Below are 24,851 nucleotides of genomic sequence, written 5' to 3' on the forward strand. Positions count from 1 at the left end.
AATTAAAGTCTGAATTGGTTAGAATAATTTAGCATGTCATCTTCTGAAGGGTTTATGTCTTATTTTGTATAGTCTCATTGAGCCAATCGTGATGAAAATAAATCTTTTTTTAATTGATTGCTTTATCTCCTTTCATCTAGACTTACAATAGAGGTTAATTAAGTTGCTGACAGCTGATAAACCACTAATGATCTCAGCCTTAAAGAATAGTGGAACATTAAAATGGTCATTTATTCGGCCTCATTCATTCCAAACCTGTATGAACTTCTTTCTTTCATGCATCACAAAAAGTGAATTTATAAAGAAAGTGCTGGCACCTTTTTACATGTAATAAAAGTAAACGGAGACCTGTATAAAATTACAAAAAATACCATGAAAGTATCTCAAAAGCAGCCCATATTCGCCATATTTCAAGTTTATTCTTTAGAAAATCCCTTTTTGTGTTCCACGGAAAAATGAAAGTCTTATACAGTAGGTAAAAAACAACAATATATATACAAAAATATATTTATTTTATGCTAAATATTCACATATACGTGTTTTGGCCTCTGAATGCAGGTGTGTGCCAGTTGGTCAATAAGATGGACGACGCTTCAGGAGAAGTCAAAGCCTTTAATAGGAACGATGAGCAGTTTCTCGAGGCCTTTGCGATCTTCTGTGGACTGGGCATCCAGAACACACAGATGTACGAAGCCGTGGAAAGAGCCATGGCCAAGCAAGAGGTCACACTTGAGGTGAGTCTGATTTTATACATTTAACTCATTTTATTCCATGTTTCTGCCATGGAATTTTTAAAAATGCAATTTTATCTGACTTTATTTCTCAGAATTGCACGTTTATATCCCGTAATTCAGACTTTATAACTCGCAATTGCAAGAAAAAAATGCACTATCATGTTTTTTTTTTGTTTTTTTTGGTTGTTTAGAATAATAGTTATTTTGGCACAAAATGTGTTCAATGCAAATTATATGAATTATTTTCTCAGTCAGACACAAACATATACAGTAGTGGCCAAAAGTGATGTCCAGAGGGGATATTTGTATTTAATGACCCTACGAGTTTGATTAAACCATCAAATATGAGGAAAATATTTTAAATATGAGGGAAGAACAAAACACTAAACTTGTTTAAGATATATATATATATATATATATGACAAACTTATTTGGCGAAAAAAGGCAAACTACACTTTAATATGCAAAAAAAGAAATGCATGTAAAAAACCAAAAGCTGACAGGAAAAAGCAAGCATTGACGACAAGATAATCAGTTATTAATATTTCATTGGTTCTCTCTTGTTTTTGCATGTTCATAATTATTTGCACAATTTGTCATGGTTCATTGCGTTATTAGCACAAATAAAACAATTGACTCCAAGCACAGCTCCACAATATTCTTACAAAATCTTTAAAGCTCCAGTATGTAACTTTTGTATGTGACCACAAGAGGGCGCAGTTTCCAACAATAACAAAGGCGAAGCTTGATGACGCTATGAAGGAGGTGACGATGGGAGATGTCGTTTTTAATGCGTTTTCACCATCTAGCGATATATCTACATGGAATTAATGAATCATGATCACGGATGAGGTAATTTATTCGTTTTTGTATTACCTGTATGTCTGATCGTATTATTTTATGTCATCATAATTAATGAACTGCAAGGAACGTGAAATGTTATGCTATATTATCCCGTTACAACATACAGCTATTTGTCAAATGATTTGTTTGGTTTATGTTGTGCAGTTTTACGTTTTTATGGTTAATGCCGTGTTGTTTAACGTGTTCAAACCAATATCTAAAAGTAAATTTGAACGAACATTTGCAAGTAATGACTAAATATATATTTTTAACAACATATCCGATTGTATTTAATTGTACTGCCATAATCTCGGTCACCACACGTGATAAAAAGCCTTACCGAAGTACAAAGAGCAATATAACTTTGTTTATAAGTGCTATTATTGACAGTTGCATGTCTTACCTGTCTATCAATACACTCGCGAGAGCAGAGTCTCTGTCAAGTCCAAGATTGACGCGCAGCTCTCTCCATCTCGAAAACGCCTGCCGATATTTATCCGGGTTTTATTCCTCCGTTTGTCACACAGTCCGCGACTCCGCGTGTATCCGAATATGGACGCTTTCGTTTTGTTGGCACTTCAATACTCGCCAAAGAGTTTGTGATCCATAACAGCTATAACCATACAGTCTATGGCTATAACGCTTTAACCACCACTTCCGCATTTGACCATGCGATATTCCGGTGTGGTGGGTCATATTTTTTATTTTATTCTTTTTTTATTCTTTGTCAGATGTCTTTATTGTTTATTGTGATAAGAAAAAAAACTCAATAAAGTTGTTGTAAAAAAATAAAAAATAAAAATCCGGTGTGGTGGAATATCCGATCACATGGTCCACACCGGAAAAAAAGGATAGTGCGGACATTGCGTCACTGAGAGGCGACATTTCTTTTCCGGGACGGCCAGTTATTTAAAATCGGAATTTCTCTGAAATAAAAAATCTTTGGAGATTTTTGAGATATTGTAAGTACACAACTGGAGGAAATATATCACACTGTGCAAGTTATTTTCGGAAATTTTGTTACAAAATTCCTACATATTGGAGCTTTAACAAATATTTCATAATATTTGAATAAAGGGTGAAGATGTCAATTTTAAGTACAAAACATAATAAAAACGGAATTAGGCATCAGTTTGCTACATTTCTACAGTAATACCATATTGAAATATATTCTGAATCTAAAGATTGCAGAATTTTGTGCTGTAATGTAAACATTGTTCAAGTAACATAAACTGAAATTTTACCAAATAAATCATTGTATAATTCTGCCTGTTGTTAGTGTTTAATGAATGACAGAGTGTGTTTGTTGGGTGAAACCTTTCCTAGTTTATAATTTGAGACATGATTGATGTGTTTTGGTGGTTTAAGTGCATTTTGTATGTGAGATTTAGGCTGTGCCGAGCTGAAAGTGGGTTATGAGGTTATGAGAACTGTGCGAAGAGTTTTGACCTATTGAGAAATGTGTCCTTGATTGTGACCTTACAAAAGATCAAGATAAGTTAGTTTTCCAGCTTATTTTTTAATAAATGGAAGGCATTTGAGTTCTGGAAGTTATGAAATGTTTTTTAATCTGCTGCTACACACTCGTGGATGATCCTCCCACTCCTCCATGTTCTTTTATCCCGGCGTACGGGAGCTGTCAGAGTCAGAAGCGCTCAGTCTGTCTCCTACAGCTGACACAAAACCACACCGGTTCAGGACTGAAACATACCAAACACTTCAGATATCAGGGGTGTAAGGGTACATGCATACAGTCAGACGACGAATACAGTCAGTCACAGGCGATCCACACTCCAGTCCTGAAGGGGGCGCTTGTGGTAATGCAATGAGGTTTGCTAAAAAACACAACTGGAAAAAGAGCAGAAGAAGAAGATATGATCTATGCACCAACCCAAAACAAGATTTCAGATGTCTCACAAGAGCTTGTTAGTAGCCTATAGGACTGCACAATATATAGAAATGATCAAAATATCACAGATGTATATATCGTGATATGCGTATCAATAACTGGAGTCTTGAACAAAAGACGAAGAGAAAATCACTCGCTGCTCTCGGCTGAATAACTTTTGTAGCTTTAATAAGAATCAGGATATATTTCATTCATACAGTGAAAACTAAGCTGTGTTTTATTTTTACATTTGATTATTCAGTTTGTGTTGTTAAATAACCCTAATGTAGGATAACCTGAACCCCTGAACCCCGTGGTTTACACTGATGTTAAAATAACACTTCTTATATACAGTAAAACACTGATGTTCACTGTCAGAAGCTGTAGGGGTGTTTTTACTGTCACAAAAAGAATGTGAAACACACATGTAGGTTATATAATTTTAAACATATTTTAAAGATAAATTAAGTTTATTTTACACACTTTAAGCATTATCGGATCGCATATCGAATATCCCATTTTTTAATGAGTTATCGCATATTGCAGTTTTATCGAGTTTTGATAATTTTTTGTGACAGGCTCCGCAAACTTCACGGAAAGGAAACCGGGATGACGGAGTATTTTCTAGCTCTTATAATGAGACAAAATCATTTGAGTTTTGTGGAACAGTTTTCAACGTTGGGTAAAAGTTCATCACTTCAGAACTCATCACTTTTTTGCACAGCCGTCCAATCACAGTGGAGGAGGGGCGGGACTAATACCACACTGACCAATCAGCACGTCCTGCCGCAGACGACGACAACAAGCACAACAACTGAACAAAGTCATTTAAAAAACAAAAGCCAGAGCAAATAATGTACATTGAGTCAATAATTTCATACTTGTAAATCAGATACTAGTAACTGAAAAACTGAAGAAAAGAGAAAAAAAAGTGCTTTGCTGGCTAAAAACACTTTTTGTCAGTCCGATCAAATAATGAGTCGAGAGAGAGATGCCATAAGAATGTGGTCGATGACTTCCAGTCAGTCAGTTACACTGGAAATTACATTGTTGGAGACATTCTGTAGAATTGCATTATCAAGTCAAGTCAAGTCTCCTTCATTTATACAGCGCTTCTGTTATACAGTTCTACTGTTATTCTGTTCTGTTATACAACATAGATTGCATCAAAGCAGATTTACAGTGACAGTAACAGAACATATGAGAACATATTCTCTGCCCGTTAACCCATTAACATCCCATACGTGTGTGTGTGTGTGTGTGTGTGTGTGTGTGTGTGTGTGTGTGTGTGTGTGTCTGCAGGTTCTCTCTTATCACGCGTCGGCTGAAGAAGAAGAGACGCGGGCGCTCCAGGTATCTGCGGTAAATTGCAATTCATCATTATATCATATTGAAATGTGCCAAATCATCATGCCAAATCAAGCATTACTGTTCCTGTCTGATCATGACACAAACAACCCATGTTCAATGTGTAAAATAGCTGATAAACACATTATACTATTCCCTTAATAATGTTGGGTTAAAAATAACCCAGTAAATATCCCAATGATGGGTTGGTATAGCGCCTTTCCAACTGTGGGTTATTTTAATTTTACAATACAATAGAATCGCATATGTGATGTGAAACACCTGTCCATATCCGATAGCAAATTGTTGTTTGTCAATATTCTCTTTAGGGATTATTGATTTTGAGGAAGGATGGCACTTAGTAAAATAACGTTTTAATAAATATCCATGATAGAATTGCAGTAACGCACGGTCTGCTGTAATTGTGTCTTATTCTACACTGTGTTTGTGGAGAAACCAGGAGTTTCCTATAGCTTCAGACTCCCTGTGGGGATTTCCACCGGTCGCTTGGACACAGCGTATGGAAAACTTGCTCTGATTACGACTGAGAATAATCAGGCAATTAAAACGCAGACAGAGGCAGAATTTCTGCTTCAATTGAGAGTTAATTAAACCAATTAGTCTTATGAAGCGAAGGTCAGCATGCAGATTTAGCATTATTTGTGTAATTCATAAAGCATGTAAAAACATCTGAAGATATGCTTCATTTTGAGGATGATGGAATAGGATGTAAACCCCTATTTATTTGGTGTCCCCAGATCCTTAAATAGTCTTAAAGTGTCTTAGATTGTGTTTTGAAGTCTCCTACAGTACATTCACATTCATCCAACGTCAAAAACACTTTCATTTCCTCATAATCTCCATTACAGCATCAGCTCTTCTCTCTCAGTGTCTGAAACGCTTCGTTCGTAGATTCAGTCTCTCTAAACCCCGCCTCTCTGAGAGCTGCTCTGCTCTGATTGGTCAGAAAGCAAACGCTCATTATCATATCTGAATCTCAGCTCTTGATCACAGTGATACGAACAGTGATGATGGCGTGGGTTTTACCGTATCAATCTCAGAAAACAGCGTCTTCTCCACATGAACAACACGAACCGAACTCTTCCAGTCTCAGATACACTACAGTGTTTTGAGGGCGGAGCTAAGAGACGCCGTTCAGCCAATCAAGACCACAGGCTGGCATTATGCAAATTAGCTACATTGGATTGTAACAGGAAGTGAGACTGAAATAACTGGCGACTCGTTTCAACAGTTTAGAATTTATTCTTCTGGAAGAAAATATCTTTATTTGTCATTTAGCATTTAAGGGTCCTGCAACTAAATAACATTTTCTGAGATTTTAACAGAGTTATGCATGTTGATCATCATAGAAGACAATGTTACCATCCATTAGTTTTAATTGTAGAAGAAAACTAGACAAGATGCTTCAATTAAACACGACAGCTCGCGTTCATTTCCCACGACAGTGAGATCTCATTCAGTGTTGTTCACAAATGAGTGTTTGTTTTTGCTTTGTAAGAGTTTCTTCAATAGATCCCGAGTCTCGGACACAGTGAGAGTAACCGAGCAAACGGCTCATAAGAACACCGCAAACTAAGCCTCAGAAGTTATTAAAGATGCAACAGCGCATTCATATATATTTATTTCTTGGCAGAGTGCATATGCGTGATGGTAAATTGCAGCGTGTGTTTTTGGGAAGCTTAAACGCTTGAAAAGTAGCCAAAAACTCACGAGTTGCATAGAGTGAAAAGATCCAAATAGACAAAAAAAGCATGCAATCTCTAATAATGAAAAAGAAAGACTCTAAATGCGAGATTAAAGCCAGTGCTTTCCTGAGAAATGATGAATGCCCGCAGGCTTTGAGGAAGGTCGTGTGACCGAAACCTTTGGCATTTCTCAGTAAAGCACTGGCTTTTATCTCACATTTAGAGTCTTTCTTTTTCATTATTAGAGAATGCATGCTTTTTTTTGTGCATTTTTGTCACTTTGGCTCACTGCTTTAATGCACAGAAATGTGAAAAGGCTCAATTGCAGGGGGATTTTATGACTGCGCATTGAAGCGATGTGCAGATCTTAAAATGTTTCGGAAAAGTATTAAATTGCAAGTTCTGAGACCTGCAGATAGCATGTGGCTATTCATACCTGATCTGTGTTTAGATGAAGCGATATGAACGTTATGTTATCTCTGCAGGCTGTTTGCCACTGAATCAACAGAGGAGAGACATGATTAATGGACTCTGCATTATGCGATGGTTATGGTTTTCAGCAAGAGGAGACATATCCTGAGCACTGCAAACTGTGCGGATGGCAGATCATTGATTATTAATGCCTGTCAGACAGTGATCTCCCCGCTTGCAGTTTGGTTGTGTGTGTGTGTGAGAGTGATTGTGATTCATGAGCTGATGTGTAATACTGTCCTGAACCCACAGGCCGCCACGATCCCCTCGGCTCAGTCTCTCAGACTGATGGACTTCAGCTTCAGTGACTTCGACCTGTCGGACGCTGACACGACTCAAGCCACCATACGCATGTTCGTGGACCTCAAGCTCGTGCAGAACTTCCAGATGAAGTACAAGGTACCCGTCAGAAAAATAATCATTTTTCATATTATTATGGTTTGAAGTGGGGAGGCGTTCTATAACTGATCATACCATTTGATAAAATGGATGAAAAGCAGATGAATAGAGTAAATGATTTCTACACTGCAAGTGCTTTTCTTACTGGTTTTGTTTATGTTGTTTTTATCTTGTTTTAAGCAAAAACTCACTTCATTTTGATTTTCTTTCCCAGAAAACAAGACATAATATCTAATGGCATTTTAATCATCTAGTAAATGCATCTTGATTTAAGAATTTTTAGATATTTGGACTGGAAACAAGACTAAAATGCGAAGCAAGAATATCTTTTTTTTTGCAGTGATAGGGACTTGAATATTAGTATTTTTTCCATTAATTTATGATATTTTTGTTAAAGTGATATAAGCCATGAACCAAGCCAACCAGAGGTGAATCGCAGCATTAAGTATTCAAAAACCCGAGAAAAATACAAAGACTGTGAACTTAAAAGCTGTAGTGAGGGAAAGAACTACAATCCCATGAGGCATTGCGAACAGCGTAATCAAATGAAAAATGACATAGGAATATAAAACTAATAATTTCACAAGTTTCGCACAAGTATTGTGAGAGCTAAAGAGCTCTTTTTCCTTGATTTCCTTGCTGTGACTTTCTGATTGGTGGAATATTCTGTACGGCATCATGGGTAATGTAGTTTTTCTCCACGAATTCACGATTGCTTTAAAAATAAGTTGAAATAATGTGAACAAAAGCATATACCTCTGATTAACAACATTAGAACTCGCAGTCAATCTCTCTTTAAAGGTTAAAAAAGTAAAAAAATAGTTTTGTCTATGTTTTCACGACTATAAACACCTTAGCAACTTCAGAACAAGAAGAACACTATTGGTGCATTTATTCAGAAAATAAAAAATTAACACACAGCTGTGACCTCATTACATTACTATTACTGTTTATTTTATGAATCGTAGCCAGGTACGTGTAATGACAGCGGTGCTTTAGGACGGCTAAACGCTCCTCGTAATGCTTAAAAACACCTTAAATGGCTTGTATCCGCGGCTGAAGCCATCACACCTAAGCAAGCACTTGTTAAAATGCAATCAGGACTTTTACAATCACATCACTTCACAAACGAGCTCTGGCAACAGCCGGATCTTCCACAATTAAAGGGACAGTCCACCAGAAAATCAAAATGAAAACCTCATACAGGTTTGGAACGAGTAAATGATTGGATTTTTATTTTATGGGTGGACTATGCAACATATTTTTTTTATAATCTAAATATAAATCTAGCTGATACACAGTGCATAAAAAGGTTTTTGTGTGTTTGATGATATCAATACAGTAGTCAACATTTGAAGTGGATCAAAACCTTTCATCAAAGTTATACTTGAATTCTGAACAATACCCGTTCTTGTCTCAGGACATATTTTAATCCACTTCAAATGTTGACTACTGTATATTCTGAATATATAATCTTTTGCCACCAATAGCGAAAACACCCAATCGTGTGTGTGCAGAATTATTAGACATCTTGATTTTCTGATCATATATTTTTTTTCCAGGCACATTTTACCAATTCCAAACCACATTAATCTTAATAACTACTATTAATTTAATCATTTATAAGTGGGCATTTAATAATTTTAAAGTTAAATCTCTTATTTGGCTTATTTTATCTGTAAAAGAAAACATTTCCAGCCTTCCTGAACAATTATATATCACTTATAAATGATTAAATACAAAATTAATAGTAGTTATTAAGATTAATGTGGTTTGGAATTGGTAAAATGTGCCTGGAGTTTTTTATTGTATTATTATTCAGACACCAGATATCATTTTTTATATTTCTTTACTAGTGTGATCAGGACAGTATAGTTCATTTATGTAAGTGAGGAGAGCAAAATAAAGTAAACTGTGACATATTATAACAAAAAATGCTTCATACAGCGACTACCAGTGACATTTATACACATTTGGGACCCAAAATGATTCAGAAACTTTGAGCTGATCATGTTTTGCTGACGTGTTCGACCTTTTCACACACAGACTGAACAAAATGAAGCATTGCTTGGTGATTGGTTGAGCTAAACTGGTATTATCTAATTGTGTAGTTAAATTTAACAGCTGACAGATATTCAACATAACTCATGTGTGAGACAGTCTAACAGAAGGACGGACAAAACCAGTGAAAGTTATTATCATATTTTATTATCACATTCTAAACTATAGTGAATAAACTGTGATAATGTGAGAAAGGTGTCTGAATAAATGTTGAAGAGCTTATGAAATTTCAGAGATTATTTTATTTTATTAGTTTAAATTTTCAGATATTATGAAAGGTGTCTGAATAAATGTTTAACCGGTTCCAGAGTCTGTGCCAGTGGATCTTGAGCGTGAAGAAGAACTACAGGAAGAACGTGGTTTATCACAACTGGAGACACGCCTTCAACACGTCGCAGTGCATGTTCGCTGTGCTGAGGTCTGGCCGGGTTCAGGTCAGTGGATCTGATAAATCAGGAAACACAACTTTAACACACTAACTGAGCTTGATGATCTACAGTGAGATGTGCAGTTGTGGTCATTGCTCTCTTGAAATGTTTGTTTCCTTTTATAGAGAAACCAGTTAAGCCGTGAAACTAGCGGATGGGTTTTTATTGTGCGTTCCACTGTAAACGTCTTCTGTTGTTTACGCTGGTCGTTAATCATTGGCGTTTACACTCTTGCAGTGATAGGAAATGCCTGCTTTCTTTGAATAGCAAATACCATGAAGAGCTTTATGTTGTCAGCTTCTTACAATTGTGAATTATTTGGTATTTATGAATTGAGAACTAAACCCTCTGGTGCTCTTCATAGTGGAGCGGCTAAGTGCTTATGTTTGGCAGAATCGTTCAGTTTATGATACAAGCGTGAAAATTGGCATGAGCAGTCTCCATGGGTCACTTGACAAGAAAATTGACCTTAGTGGAGCAGTGGGTGGCTTATTGTCTAGTGTCCATCAGTATCACCAAATAAACCACTATATCACTTAATTGCTCCACTAAGGTGTCGGCCATCTTGAAAAATGGCCGCCATCTTGAAATTTCAAGTAGCTGTGGGTGGCTTATTGTCTAATGACCATCAGAGACTGCTCATGCCAATTTTCATGTTTGTATCACCAAATAAACCACTATATCACTTAATTGCTCCACTAAGGTGTCGGCCATCTTGAAAAATGCCCACCATCTTGAAATTTCAAGTAGCTGTGGGTGGCTTATTGTCTAGTGACCATCAGAGACTGCTCATGCCAATTTTCATGCTTGTATCACCAAATAAACCACTATATCACTTAACTGCTCCACTAAGGTGTCGGCCATCTTGAAAAATGAAAAATCTTGAAATTTCAAGTGGCTCGGACAATTTTCTTGTCAAGTGACCCATGGAGACTGCTCATGCCAATTTTCACTCTTGTATCATAAACTGAACGATTATATCACTTAGCCGCTCCACTATCAGTCATTTTTGACCGAATAATTTTACTTTTTTTATTTTTATTTTATTTTTTACTTCATCTGAATGGTTTGAAACTTGGTAAAGGTTTTGGCACTTGCTGTGTGAACACAAACAAAATAATGGACAAGATTCAAACAGGTTTAATGGTCCTGTAAACAATAGTCACACTTGTGCTCCTCACGGTCAGACACGAGCGCATTGGAAATTAACGGCAGACGAGTTTCCTCTAGTGGAAGCGTTTGGTACTGCAGCCGAACAACATCTCACTGAAAGATCATTTACTGAGATATCAACCTCAACTTTGGAACACGACTGGTTTAGATTTACTTTGGTTTTCTCACAGTTTTAGAGTAAAACGTGTTTTTGAAAATATAGATTTCATATAAAAATTGAAAATAGTATTTTTGTGCATTTAACGGTAAACTTAAAATTCTGTAACTTTTTTTAAGTTAACGTTTTTTCACATCAGCAATAATCTGCCAAGTGTCGTCTTTGAAAAGAGATCAAATTTCAGTCTGTCTAAAGCGTTCAAGATTTACCACAGTTTAATTTGGGAAATTAGATTTTCAGGTCTATGCTCAAAAAGTGAATGAATGGACTATAACTTATGTGTAAATATAATGTAGTACCATAAAATCCCCTAAAAATACAAAATATGAAACAAAAAACTGAAATATAGTGCATTCCTTTCATTGAAATAAAAAAATGTAATTGGGTCATTTTTGACCCACAGAAGGGTTAAGCCTTGTTTTGACATGCCTGCTAAATGCTAATTGGATTTAGTTTGCTTGTTCACCGGAAAGTTCTTACAGTTATTTAGATTTACATAAAGAGTGACTGCATTTGGGCAATTCCACGCAAAACTGTCACATCCATAACACCAACACAATGCCATGGTATTTAGTTGGCGTTATGGATGTGACCGTTTTGCGTGGAATTGCCCATTTGTTTTTAGATAGCATTGCTGTATTTTACAGTTTTTAAGGAACTGGTCAATCCCTGACTCGCAATATTGTTTAATTTGGCAGAAGATTTAGGGCCAAACCCTCTTTTAGTGTTAAAAACTACAGTCAGGATTTACTGGAGAAATAAGCGCTGAAAGGCGAGAACAGGGTTATTTAAGCAGATGTTCTTATTGCCATGCATTTGTAGGAGTTTCCCTTTCAGACGCAGTATTAATGGAGGAAAGTGTTTAAACGAATCACGCAAGGTGATTTACTAAGGTTTGCGCTCGTCAATTTACTGGTGTTTGCGCCATTATTTACCGCCCAAAACCAGAAGCTAATTTGAGCTGCTCTTGGGAGATTGTGTTGGTCATTATGGAAATGATCCGCTGCATCTGTTCTTTAATGTGTGTGTCGTCAGTAGATCACAACAAGAACTTTACACTCCCATCAGCACTTTTATGGGATTTCGCTCTCATGCTAATTTAGTGAATCTGTGCCTATGTTTAGTGACTTTCAGAGTTGTTGTAATATTGTAATAAAGCTGTGTTTCCGTTGACAGAATAATCTGAGTGATCTGGAGGTTTTAGCTTTAATGATTGCAACATTGAGCCATGATTTGGATCACAGAGGTGTCAACAACTCCTACATCAAGAGGTTTGTGCTTTGGTTTAGTGTGTGTGAGTGTGTGATATTACCGATGTAAAGATGCGACTGATGTGTGTTTCACTGTTTCCACAGAAGTGAGCATCCACTGGCCCAGCTTTACTGCCACTCCACCATGGAGCATCACCACTTCGACCAGTGTCTCATGATCCTCAACAGCCCCGTGAGTAGATGATATACGTGTGTGTGTGTGTGTGTGTGTACTTCATTTTCGGCCTGAGCTTCGGGTCAGTACATCTACCTTGGGTTGTAAAGTGTACATGCAGATATCAGATATGGGTCACTTTTAAAAGAAGATGTGAGCAAAAAAATCAGATATAATCAACAAATCAAGACCTGCAGTGCAAATAAGGCCTTAATGTGGTCAGATTGATTATAGTCAATTTAAATATGATGTTTGACTCGAATAAAACCAGTTCAGTCAATTCAGACACACTGCTGTGAACATGTAAGGTCTGCGTGAATAGACATGAATGCTGTATCAGATGGAGGCAGGCGGAGCTGGGGAGGGGGAGGGGCTCAGAGGAGCTCACACACTCAACCAGACTATTCAAATGATGAGCAAGCGATCTCATTGGCTGCAGGATCAGCAGAGCCAATCAGCTTGTGCTATGCGGTGATGATGTGATTGCATGTAAAGGACGCCCTCTAGTGTTTCATGACTGAACTAGATTTATATTTGCAGCACATTTTAAAAATGTTAACAAACACACTGCTTTCAAACCTGTTAAAAGCACATTCACAATAGTATAATGACACATTTTGTGTATTTCCATGTATAAAAAAATTACAATTACCATAACTGTACATTCACACCGCCGCCAACTTGAGCTTCCAAAGTTACTGGAAGTCATTCATTTTCAATGGAAGCTGGCTTCTCTCAGCTGAGGATCCATCGGCGTCGCGTTTTGGGCATTTTGGGCGTTTTGAGTGTCAATCAGAAAGTTGAAATTAGCTCAACTTTATGGTAATGAGCTATGACGCGGTTCAGCGGGAAGCAGCATAGGCAAACGCCAGCAACCAATCGGAATATAGACGTCCTTCGCGCTGGCTGATTCCGGAGAAACATACGATGTAAACTTTCGTTCCTACCAAGACATTAGTTTCGAGAAAATGGAGGAGAAGCTGATCATCGCCGTTGCTGGGTTTCCTATCATTATCGGATTAATTGCACAGTTTAACCATCATAGAGTGAAAGTTTATCATTTGCATGTGTTTTTAAGTCCTGTCAGTTTAACAGGGCGCGCTTGACAGGGCATATATAAGAACGAGCAGAGAGAGAGAGAGAGCCCCGGCCGCACGCACACTCACTCACTATTAATAATAATAATAATAATAATAGCTAATTATTCTTTTTTTCCCTACCAAATGTGACCAAAACGGTTATAAAAATGCTGTCATTATAAAAGGTTTCTAGTGTCAATGCATTGCTTGTTTTTTCTGTTTACATTTCATGGTGTGGCACTTCTCTTCTCCCATGATCGAACACAGAATGCTGCTACGTCAGAGCGGCCAAAGCGTCAACAAGCTTCCCCGTACTTTTGACAAGCGTCCTTGACAGGCCGGCCAGAGCTTCTGTGCAGCTCAAGTCGGCGGCGGTGTGAACGTACAGTTATTCAAAGGCTTTATTGCCAAGTGACTTCAGTAATGGCCAATGCTCGACCAAAAACTAAAAAAGTTGTCATGCAACTATGCATTTCCACATATAATGCAGTGCACTAACCAAGAACTGGATTGGCCAGAATTACTAACTATATTAAATGCAGACATGTTTTAAATAAAACTACAGTACTTACAGTACTTAAATTATGATTATGAACATTTTGGTATCAGTAAAACAGGCATCCACAATTTTTTTAATAATCTTAAGTGAAATGCTCCTGTGACCCTTAATCTTACATAACACACAACAACAGAAGAGATTGGCTTTAAAGCATGTTTGCAAACGCCCTGAGTTATGAACAAGTGTAGCGTGTTGTAAACGTGTAAACAGTTAACGTGTTAATCGTTTGTGTGCGATGACCTTTGACTCTTCTGCTGATAAGAGGAACCGGAGGAACTTGCTCATAGATCTTAAGTATTGAACTTTGGCACACAACAAGCCCACACCTATTGCACTACAGATAAGAACGATCCCTCAAAGTTATGTGGCTTTCTGATGGGACGTGAGCTATTACTTACACACCGTCAGATGATAAAACATGTGAAATTATTTAACCCTCATCCTTCCCTCGCACTTTGTAACACATCTTTCCCTCGCGGGTCAAAATGACCCGAAGCCCTAAAATTATACTTGATTTTTCTTTTTTCTTTTCTTTTTTTTTCCAGAAAGCTTATTTTATTTCATTTTGAGATAAACTTTCTATTTTTTAATGCAATTTTTAGAGATTTTTTGTTATTTTTATATTTTATTTACCTTTAAATTACTAGATTTGATCAATAAATAATAAATAAATAATTAGTAATTTAAGCACATTCCTTACATTCTTTCAACTTTTATCCAAAATAACTCACAATTTCATGCATAAACCTTTGCAATGAATATAATATAACAAAATAATATAACATAATATTTCATAACTCTTGATGTCCTTATAGCTCTATATGGAGCAAATGAGCGGTTTCTCTGGGTCCTAAAGTCTGTTCACTTCAGTGTGCATTCAGATACACATGTAGACATAAAAAAAAAAATGTAAAGTTTTAGCACTTTTAGTTAGAATTTTGAGTATTTTTAGGTTTTTCTATGTGCACTGAAGCATTCCTCGCATTCCATTCATTCCTAAGGGGGTCAAACTGACCCACGATGGAAGGATGTGTTACTTTTTTAAATTTCAACCACAAAACTCCTCGAATCCTTTAAAAAAAATTGTGTGTATTCATGGTTCAAGTGCGACAAAAGTCTTGGGGTCTTGGACCCCTGTGATGAACACTCAATATTTTTAATTTTTTCTAAAATCTTTTCCGAGTCCAAGCATATTGTAGGGACTTCTGACTCGGGCCAATAAAGCAACCATCCAGGTTCTTTGGGAAAACTAAAAATTGTTGTCTGGCATCACTGTGAAAATCCCCTTTTGGAACTTCTTTTTTTTTTTTTTACCCTTTCCTCGCCATTGACTAGCCTGGCTAACGTCAGACCTCTTTCTCATTGAGACGTGGTCTGGGAACCACAAGTTCATTTTCTCGTATTTGAGGCGTGGTTTACGAATGCCCAGAGCCGTTTATTGGGCGCTACGAATGTCTATCAAATGCGCCTGTACGTAGATCATAGCCAATCGTTTCAGTTATACCAGATGACGTGTGTAGAGCGACAGAAATTCGACGAGGAAGAAGACGAAATAAACTTGCGTTAAACTACTTAGAACACTAGCTAAGGCTGCATCGAAAGGTAACTTCGTGTCTGATGCCATGTTGGATCCATAGATATAAACAAACTGCTTCGGTGTGTCGCATAGACGTCGTCATCGTCTTGCTGCTCCCTCCCCGTTCTGTGATTGGTTCCCTTTTTGAGGGGAAAATCTGGTCCATGGTGTCCAGACTGCCTAGAAGCGTGAATAAAATCGCACTGTGCACAAGGCAGCATGGGGAAACCCAGGCTAGCCATTGACAGAATTTTCCGTCAATCCATGTTTTCACTGCTATACGATAGGGGGCGCTGCTACACATCTTCAAAAGTGCAAAAATATTAAGAATGCTGACGGTGGCTGGCAACTTAAAAAAAATGTTGGCAGGGAAAAAGTTAAAAGTGCATTTTGTGTGACTTTAAAGGATACATTAAATAAGCGTACATAGACAGTGTATACACAAGGCTTCATCAAGGCTATTTTATAATTCAGAAACGCGCACACAGAAAGCCGCTTCAGACAACGCGACAGTAGCATGTTGACTTCTCTTTCGCACTTGAACGAACAAAAACACAAAAAACAATGTCAAAATGCCCGTTTTTGGCAAGTATCCTCTTAAGCAAAGTCTTAAATGAGTAAAAAAAACTGAAATGAATGGATATGTGTCAGCTCTGCGTCATGTGCTTCAGGTCTTAAAGGGACGGCAGCCTAATAAACATTCTGCACTCACTGCTCTTGACTGAATAATTTTACTAGCTTTAATAAGGATTAATCCGTGTTCAATTTAAAGTTAATGTAAATGTTATTTTAAGTTGTTATATTTTAAATCCTATTAAATGTAAAAAATATATATATATATATATATATATGGCTTTCAATTTACTGTAATGTTGAATGGCTATAATTTGTGGCTACAATTGAAAAAAAAAATCATCAGCATCAGTGACTCTGGCCTTCATTCACAGTACATCACAACGATGCCTTTAAACAAATGTTTAACTCTTTCCCCGCCATTGACGGAAATCTTTGATACGGTAGGGGGCGCTATTACACATCTTCTGAAAGAGTACAGAATCTCCTGATCAAAACAAACGTGGAGAAGATGCAAAAATGAGCGATCTCATATGTAATCATATGCATACATATAATAACGCGATTATCAACATTAAACAGCATATAAATCAAAACTGCTTAAAATTTCAGAATGAAATGCCGACCCAGGAAGCTCGAATAAAACTGAGTATGTTGTTTAAAAGCAGAGGCTCTGTTGTTGTTGTTGTTTGGCATATTGCATGTTAAGATATTAATTCAACATAATATTCTGAGGGCCATGAACATTTTGTGAAAATGGTCAAAAACTTTGGCGGGGAAAGAGTTAAAATATACCATCTTTATGTTGTTTTACATTAATTTAGAGGGTCAATGTGAAATTATTATCATATAAAAATATTATATTAATATGCGATTAATTTGCAATAATAATAATATATTTAATACTAATCTGCTCTCTCTCTCTCTCAGGGTAATCAGATTCTGAGTGGTCTTTCTCTGGATGAGTACAAGGCCACACTGAAGATGATTGAGAAGGCTATTTTAGCCACTGATCTCGCTCTCTACATGAAGTAGGTACTAGATGTCACACACACACACACACACACACACACACACAGCTGCTTTCACAAACCGACAAAAGGGATTTATTAATTGGCTTGTATTTTAGCACACCGCTGTTGATTTATACAGTGCTGGCCACAATTATTACAACACCTGACATCTGAAAATATGGACTTTTTTGCCTCCAAAATATGATATAATTTCATAATGTTTATGACAAATGCAGATGTTGCTCTGAGCACAAGTATCAGATGAAGTGAGTCATTCTGTTTCTGTCCACTTTTAACTTTAATGCCATATTTTCTAAATCATAATCATTTTTTAAGTATTCATTACTTCAATGAGCTCATTGTTTCTGCATTAAATTACTACACTGTGTAAATTAATACAGGTTTAGCTAACTGTGATTTTGTATATGTACATTTCTGAAATACATAACTTAGACCGTTACCTCTGATAACAGATCACTGTAAACTGTAATGTGGACTGTAAAGATGCTTTGAAATGATGTGTATTGTGAAAAGCGCTTTACAAATAAACATGAATTTAATTTAATATTTGGGATGTCCACCTTCAGCACATCTCTCTCAGAGTCTATATTTCCTGAGAACTTCAACACTTGTTTTATCTCATGCTTTCTGCAACTGAAGCCAAAGGCTTTCCTTTAAATGTACGACAGATCCGTCCAACTGAAACATCTTAAATATGTTATGATCTAATCATTTTGGCCTCCACTGTACACGTGTGTTGCTCGTTCATAATGCGAGTCTTCGTGTCTTTGCAGAAAGAGAACAGAATTCTTCGAGCTGGCGAAGAACAGTCAGTTCGTCTGGGAGGACGAGAGTCACCGAGATCTGCTGAGGTGAGCGACGCTCGGGGAACAGCGTAATGTGTTTATGCGTGGGCCGTTTGTTATATTTCTTGGTTATGATGTTATGATCTTCTGCAGGTCGATGCTGATGACAGCTTGTGATATCTCTGCTATTACTAAACCCTGGCCGGTGCAGAAGAAGGTAAACATGCCAGACACACTAAAAAAAAGTCTCCCTGTAGTCGATCATTTTATCTCTTAAAACTCATCTTTGATCCGCAAAATGACATATTTAAGCGTTTTTTTCTTGAAAAATGCCTTAAAATATCTTGAATGTAACTCGACACCCTTGCCTCATTTAGTATGCGCGGTTCTATGAATATGCAAATGAGCCCCGCCTCCACTCACTCACTCAGCTCAGAGATCCACTGGTTGACGATCACACGTTGATCTGATTGGTTACAAGGTAGTTTGTGACGTCAGAAACACCAGCGATTTCAAAGCGTGTTTTTGAGACTGTCTTTGGTTCACTGCAGTTTTAAGGAGGAAATACTCAGCAATGGTGTCGACTTATGAATTTACACATGCTTTGTCTTAAAGCATATTAAAAACACCACATAGACACATAAACAACATTAAACGCTTGATTTTCAACACAGGGGGACTTTAAGATTGCTTTAGAAATGTCCTCCTCTCGTTCTCTTCAGTAATAAACAGGTTCAGCTTCTCAACATAATTTAAATGACATAATTTAGACCTTTAACACTCTCATAAAACAATCAAGAATACATTATAATCAAGAATTATGCAAACTCATGACCTTTAGACAGACTTATTATTTACTGTATACACATGAGGCTCTTAAAATGAGATGGCAATATAGTGTCGGCCCAGATACGGCCCACATCTGGGCCGTGTTTAATCCATGTGTACCGGATCTGGGCAGACACTATACTGCTGTAACAAATGACTCATACTATTTCTGCACTATGCAGTTTTCATGCTTTATTTAGATTTTTCATAGTTGAATGATAACACCAATTGCACAAATGCATTTCATTGATTCACACACTATTTTTAAATCATAGTGGACCGTAAACACATATTGGGCCCTATTTTAACGATCTGAAGCGCAAGTATCAAACGCGAAACACAAGTAACTCGGGCGCTGTTGCTATTATACCGGCGGGATAAACGACTCTAAACGACGCAAATCTAAAATGTGTTGGTCTGAAGTCGCTTCATTACTCATAGGTGTGGTTTGGGCGTAACGTGAAATAAACCAATCAGAGCGTCATCTCACATTCCCTTTAAGAGCAGGCGCGCTTGTTCCATGGCGGATTGCTATTATAACGGCGGATTTGCCAGGAGCGGTTCACAGCCGAGGAGACCGGCGTTCTCGTCAGGGCCGTAAAACACAGAGAAGTGACATTGGGGATGGAGAAACACACCCAGATTAGCTTCGGTTAAACAGGCGTATGATAATTTGGGTAAATGTGTAAGCTAGATTTATGCCTATTTTTTCACATCTTCATGGACACAACAATGATTTCCCTCATGTGGAATATTTTTCCTTGTAATAGTGTATGATTTTCTAAAACTGTTGCGTCTGTGTGTAGATGAGAGAAGCAAAGTGTGTGTGTGTGTTGTGCTCACGCTACATTATGGCCAAGCATGCGCCCTTAAAATAGCGTCTGAATAACATGCGCCGCTGACTTTAGACGAGGTTTCTCCTGGTCAGTGGCGGAATTGTTTTCTGAAACTGCAAAATAGCACCAGGGAAAGTTTGTGCCGGAACACGCCTCCTCTTTTCACTGAACCGCCCCCGGGAGCACAAGTTCATTCCCTAATTTATCGGCGTGCATCTGTGGAGGGAAAAGTCTGCTGTGCGTCAGGTGAGAAGTAGGAATGACACATGCGTCGCTGTACAAAGTAAATTGCGCTGGGTGCGAGATAGGGGCCCATTGAGCGTTCAGTGTTGTATTCAAAAGTCAGTCAAAAGTTTTGGATGTGTTAGATTTTTTATGTTTTTAAAAGAAGTCTCTTTTGCTCATCAGGGCTGCATTTATTTGATAAAAAGATGCTGAATTTTCAGCATCATTACTCCAGTCTTCAGTGTCACATGATCCTTCAGAAATCATTCTAATATGAGGATTTGATGCTCAAGAAACATTTATGATTATTATCAGTGTTGAAAACAGTTATTTACATTTTTATTTCAGGATTCTTTGATAGAAAGTTCAAAAGAACAGCATTTATCTGAAATGGAATCTTCTGTAACATTAAACACGACCATTCAAAAGTTTGGAGTCAGTGAGAATCTTTATTTTATTTTTTTGGGGGAAATAAATCAAATAAATCAATACTTTTATTCATCAAGGATGAATTAAATTGATCAAAAGTGACAGTAAAGACATTTATAAAGTTACAAAAGATTCTATTTCAAATAAATGATGTTCTTTTGAACTTTCTATTCATCAAAGAAACCGAATGTTTTCAACATTGATAATAATCATAAATGTTTCTTGATCATCAAATCCGCATATTAGGATGATTTCTGAAGGATCATGTGACTCTGAAGACACTTTCGCAAAGGCCACTAATAAGCAAACCCGTAAAGGCAGAAAAGCCTATATTACTATAGATTATTATAAACTATAAACAGACATGAAGCTGATGTTTAATTGTCAGGGTTGATCAGCATTTGATGATTATGATGAAAATAGTCGTGCAATAATTCAATAATTAGCATGTGTTTGTGTCCCACAGATAGCAGAACTGGTCGCCACTGAGTTCTTTGAACAAGGAGATAAAGAGCGGAGAGAGCTAAACATCGAGCCTATTGTAAGCACTTTACTTTATAGAAAGGTTTAGTCGTTTAGAACCAGGTTACAATGACAATAACCATGTGACTCTATTCTTTCCCAGGATCTGATGAACAGGGAGAAGCAGGATAAAATTCCCAGCATGCAAGTGTCTTTCATTGATGCCATTTGTACGCAGTTATATGAGGTAAATCACATGAACTGTTCTTTTGTCATTCGACCAAAGCTGCTAGTTTAGAGCTGGAGTAACTGTTAAACGCACTACAAATGCTAAATCATGCTAGCAACATGCTAAAAAATTAGGAACATGTTATCTACATGATAAACCATGTTAGCAACATTAACATGATATCAACATGCTACACATGTTAACATTGTACAAAATCATGCTGGCAACATTTTAAAACATGGTAACAATGTGCTAATTCATGGTAGAAAAATAATAGCAATCTGTTAGCAAACATGCTAAAACATGTTAGCAGATTGTTGAATCATGCTAGAAACATGCCAACAACATGCTAACAATGTGCTAAATCATGCTTTCAACATGTTAAAATGTGTTTGTTATGTGGTAATTTATGCTAGAATCATGTTAGCACTGTTAAATCATGGTAGAAGCATGTTAAAAAATGTTAGCAAAGTACTAAGTTGTGTTAGCTGCATGCTAATAATCTGCTAAATCATGTTATCAACATGCTACACATGTTAACATTGTACAAAATAATGCTAGCAAAACATTTTAAAACATGGTAACAATGTGCTAATTCATGATAGAAAAATAATAGCAATCTGTTAACAAACATGCTAAAACATGTTAGCAGATTGTTGAATCATGCTAGAAACATGCCAGCAACATGCTAAATCATGCTAACAATGCACTAATTCATGTTAGAAACATGCTAACAATGTGTTAAATCATGCTTTCAACATGTTAAAATGTGTTTGTTATGTGCTAATTCATGCTAGAATCTAGGGGTGTGACGGTTAGTATATAACCGTGAGACCGACGATTATAGTTGAACACCGTCATTACAACTCTATAACCGCCAAAACCGTGTTATTAAAATATATTTTTTACAAACATTTTTTTATCATAGAGAATGTTTAAACACTAATTAAAAACAATTGTTAACAGTCTGTGTCATTAATGGTCTACGTTGTTTCCAACTGTATTCTTTGCCAAGTACCAACACAAGTTTTGTTTTGTAAATCATCAGACATGATTTTTACCACTTCATTAAGTTTTTCTTTGTAGAAAGCCTCTCTTTAAAGCGAATTTCGTTTTGTATAAATTGTATATTAATTTTAATAAATGTTTCATCAACCAATTACATGTATTTAATAAATAAAAAGCAAATACAGGAGACAATATAATAACCGTGACATGGAGGCTCCGATGCGCCGCGTTCACTTGCATTGCATTGTGAAGTTGAACTAGAGCGCATCTCATCATAAATGAATGAAACTCACGTAGGCCTATGCCTCATACATTAGCATTAAATATCTTTGCTGCATCCTTTCTAGAACAGACAAGGGCTTTCTTGCGGCTCGCATCAGCACAGCATTGCATCGTCCATAGGCCGCAAAACAATCAGCGGATGGCGGGCGGGTGCGGCTTTGAAATTTGGTCAAAAAACGTTGGTGCGGATGATGAGTTTTGTGATGCGGTTGCGGACTAAATAATACCCCATCCGCGTATCTCTATCGATAACAACATTGAACACTACACAAATATTAATTTTCTTTTTTTTAATTTAGGCGATCAAATTATAGCTAATCAGTGTCTGCTCGTTTATTCAAACTAAATTGTCCTATAACAGACGAACGTCGCCGCTTCATTCGGTTATGTTACGAACCGTCATATTTGACTCACGTCATAACCGTCATCACCAATTCTGAAACCGGCACACCCCTACTAGAATCATGTTAGCACTGTTAAATCATGGTAGAAGCATGTTAAAAATGTTAGCAAAGTACAAATTTGTGTTAGCTGCATGCTAATAATCTGCTAAATCATGTTATCAACATGCTAAAACATGTTGACAAATGTGCAAATTCACGTTATCATGTTATCTATCTATCTATCTATCTATCTATCTATCTATCTATCTATCTATCTATCTATCTATCTATCTATCTAACTATCTATCTATCTATCTATCTATCTATCTGATGGCCCAAACTGGGCATCAAACTGAAAGCCTTCAAACGTTAAGCTTTTTAAACTACTTCAAACTCTCTGGTCAGGCTTTCTCAAGCCAACACTGAAGTCTGTCTCAATAACGGTCTTCTTCTTCTGCTGTCCTGTGCTCGTGTGCGCAGGCGCTGACGGGTCTCTCGGAGGACTGCTCCCCCCTGCTGGAGGGATGTAGGAAGAACAGGCAGAATTGGAAGATTCTCGCTGAACAAGGAGAAGAAGGAGCTTTGCTAAAAGAAGGACTTTAGATTTTCTGTCGGCATACACTCTTCCTCTGACTATTCGCATCATTCCCTGGCCCTTTCCCAGACACTGAAGGATTGCAAGACCCTGGTTTGATGACTTTCACAAAGCACACTCGAGTAGGCTTGGGTGAAAGATGTATCAGAATAAAGTCACTTCTTGAATCGAGACTGCTGTGCTTTAACGTTACCTGTGCAGGTAATCCAGCGGATGAAGAGACATGCTTTAAAACTGTGACTAAAACATCTTGACTCATTAAAGGAATGTTCCAGGTTCAATGCTGTTACCACAGAAAATCATTTCATCACAAAAATCGTAGACTGTAAAAAATATGTTCAAAGTTTTCATGATGCTTCTGAAGAGCATTTTTGAAGCCCAAAGTGGGCGTAGCCGGCCGTCGCCATCTTGTTAGCACGTCACTCGCGGATAAACTCGCGGATTAGCTGAGGTGACGTGACGCTAACAGACAGCAGACAAACGGCTAGCAGGGACATCAGCGGCAATCCACCTGTCACTCAAGTGGCCACGCCTTTAATTATGCAAAACTTTAAGGCTTAATATAATTTAAACAGTTGAGTTGTAAAAATATTCACCCCCCTCACAGTCGTCATGAAGGGCAAAATTAGCTATATAGACCAAAACCACTTTTTGTACCAGGCTGTAAACATGTTTTATTCTGCTGTAAAGTTGGGCATTTTAACATGAGGGTTTATGGGATTGACTCTCTTTTGCAGCCGGTCTCTAGTGGCCAGTGGATGAACTGCAGTTTAATCACTTCAGTGTTTATTCAAGAGAGAACAACAAAATTAAATAGTTCACTACCGGTCAAGTGACAGTAAAGAATAATTCTTGGGAGGGGGTAATTGTATATAGCAGCAAATACTGTTTTCAACACTGATAATAAAAATAACCATTATTAATAATTGAGCACTTACAGTTGAACTCTAAAGATTCTTGCACACTGAGTCTGAAAGTTTCGTATGTTTTTTCGTATTCGTCATTCGGTGGCTGTGAATTGTCAAAACACCATTTAGAATGTTTGCTACGGATGCGAAAAAAGCAGAAATCCGAATTTTTTTATGACGGACGAAAGTTTCGGAGGCAGTGTGTAATCGTGATTGACAAAACATGAGGTCGTATTTATTCTTTAACGAGTGGAAATTTCGGACTCAGCTTGCAAGGACCTTAATGGGCAAGACATTCCAAAGGCAGAAAAGTCGTATTTTTCTACTGTCACGAACATGTAACCAATCCCGTTAGCGTGTTTTGTAGCGTTGAGCAATGCAGCCAATCACAGGCATGTCTGTTGATTTCTTGAACGCAATGGCCAATC

The 24,851-nt window shown here is 37.3% G+C and overlaps 1 protein-coding gene across 3 annotated transcripts in view; it reads left to right on the forward strand.

Moving 5' to 3' along the window:
- pde5ab (phosphodiesterase 5A, cGMP-specific, b) overlaps window positions 1-23,826 on the forward strand; it is a 58,361-nt gene extending 34,535 nt beyond the window's left edge. For 2 of the 3 annotated variants that reach the window (XM_079866850.1, XM_079866848.1), the window contains exons 10-21: window positions 559-734; window positions 4,768-4,827; window positions 7,242-7,388; window positions 9,758-9,883; window positions 12,384-12,478; window positions 12,563-12,650; window positions 17,350-17,450; window positions 18,227-18,304; window positions 18,392-18,455; window positions 21,023-21,097; window positions 21,182-21,265; window positions 23,401-23,826. In XM_079866850.1, the coding sequence (XP_079722976.1) occupies window positions 559-734; window positions 4,768-4,827; window positions 7,242-7,388; window positions 9,758-9,883; window positions 12,384-12,478; window positions 12,563-12,650; window positions 17,350-17,450; window positions 18,227-18,304; window positions 18,392-18,455; window positions 21,023-21,097; window positions 21,182-21,265; window positions 23,401-23,523 (1,217 nt within the window). In that variant the 3' untranslated portion in view covers window positions 23,524-23,826. The remainder of the gene's footprint in view (window positions 1-558; window positions 735-4,767; window positions 4,828-7,241; window positions 7,389-9,757; window positions 9,884-12,383; window positions 12,479-12,562; window positions 12,651-17,349; window positions 17,451-18,226; window positions 18,305-18,391; window positions 18,456-21,022; window positions 21,098-21,181; window positions 21,266-23,400) is intronic. The other variant, XM_079866849.1, reaches the window with a different exon arrangement.
- Window positions 23,827-24,851: the final 1,025 nt, after the last annotated feature.

The sequence above is a fragment of the Squalius cephalus genome (genome assembly GCF_949319135.1).
Source record: "Squalius cephalus genome assembly, chromosome: 3".
Classification (NCBI taxonomy): domain Eukaryota; kingdom Metazoa; phylum Chordata; class Actinopteri; order Cypriniformes; family Leuciscidae; genus Squalius; species Squalius cephalus.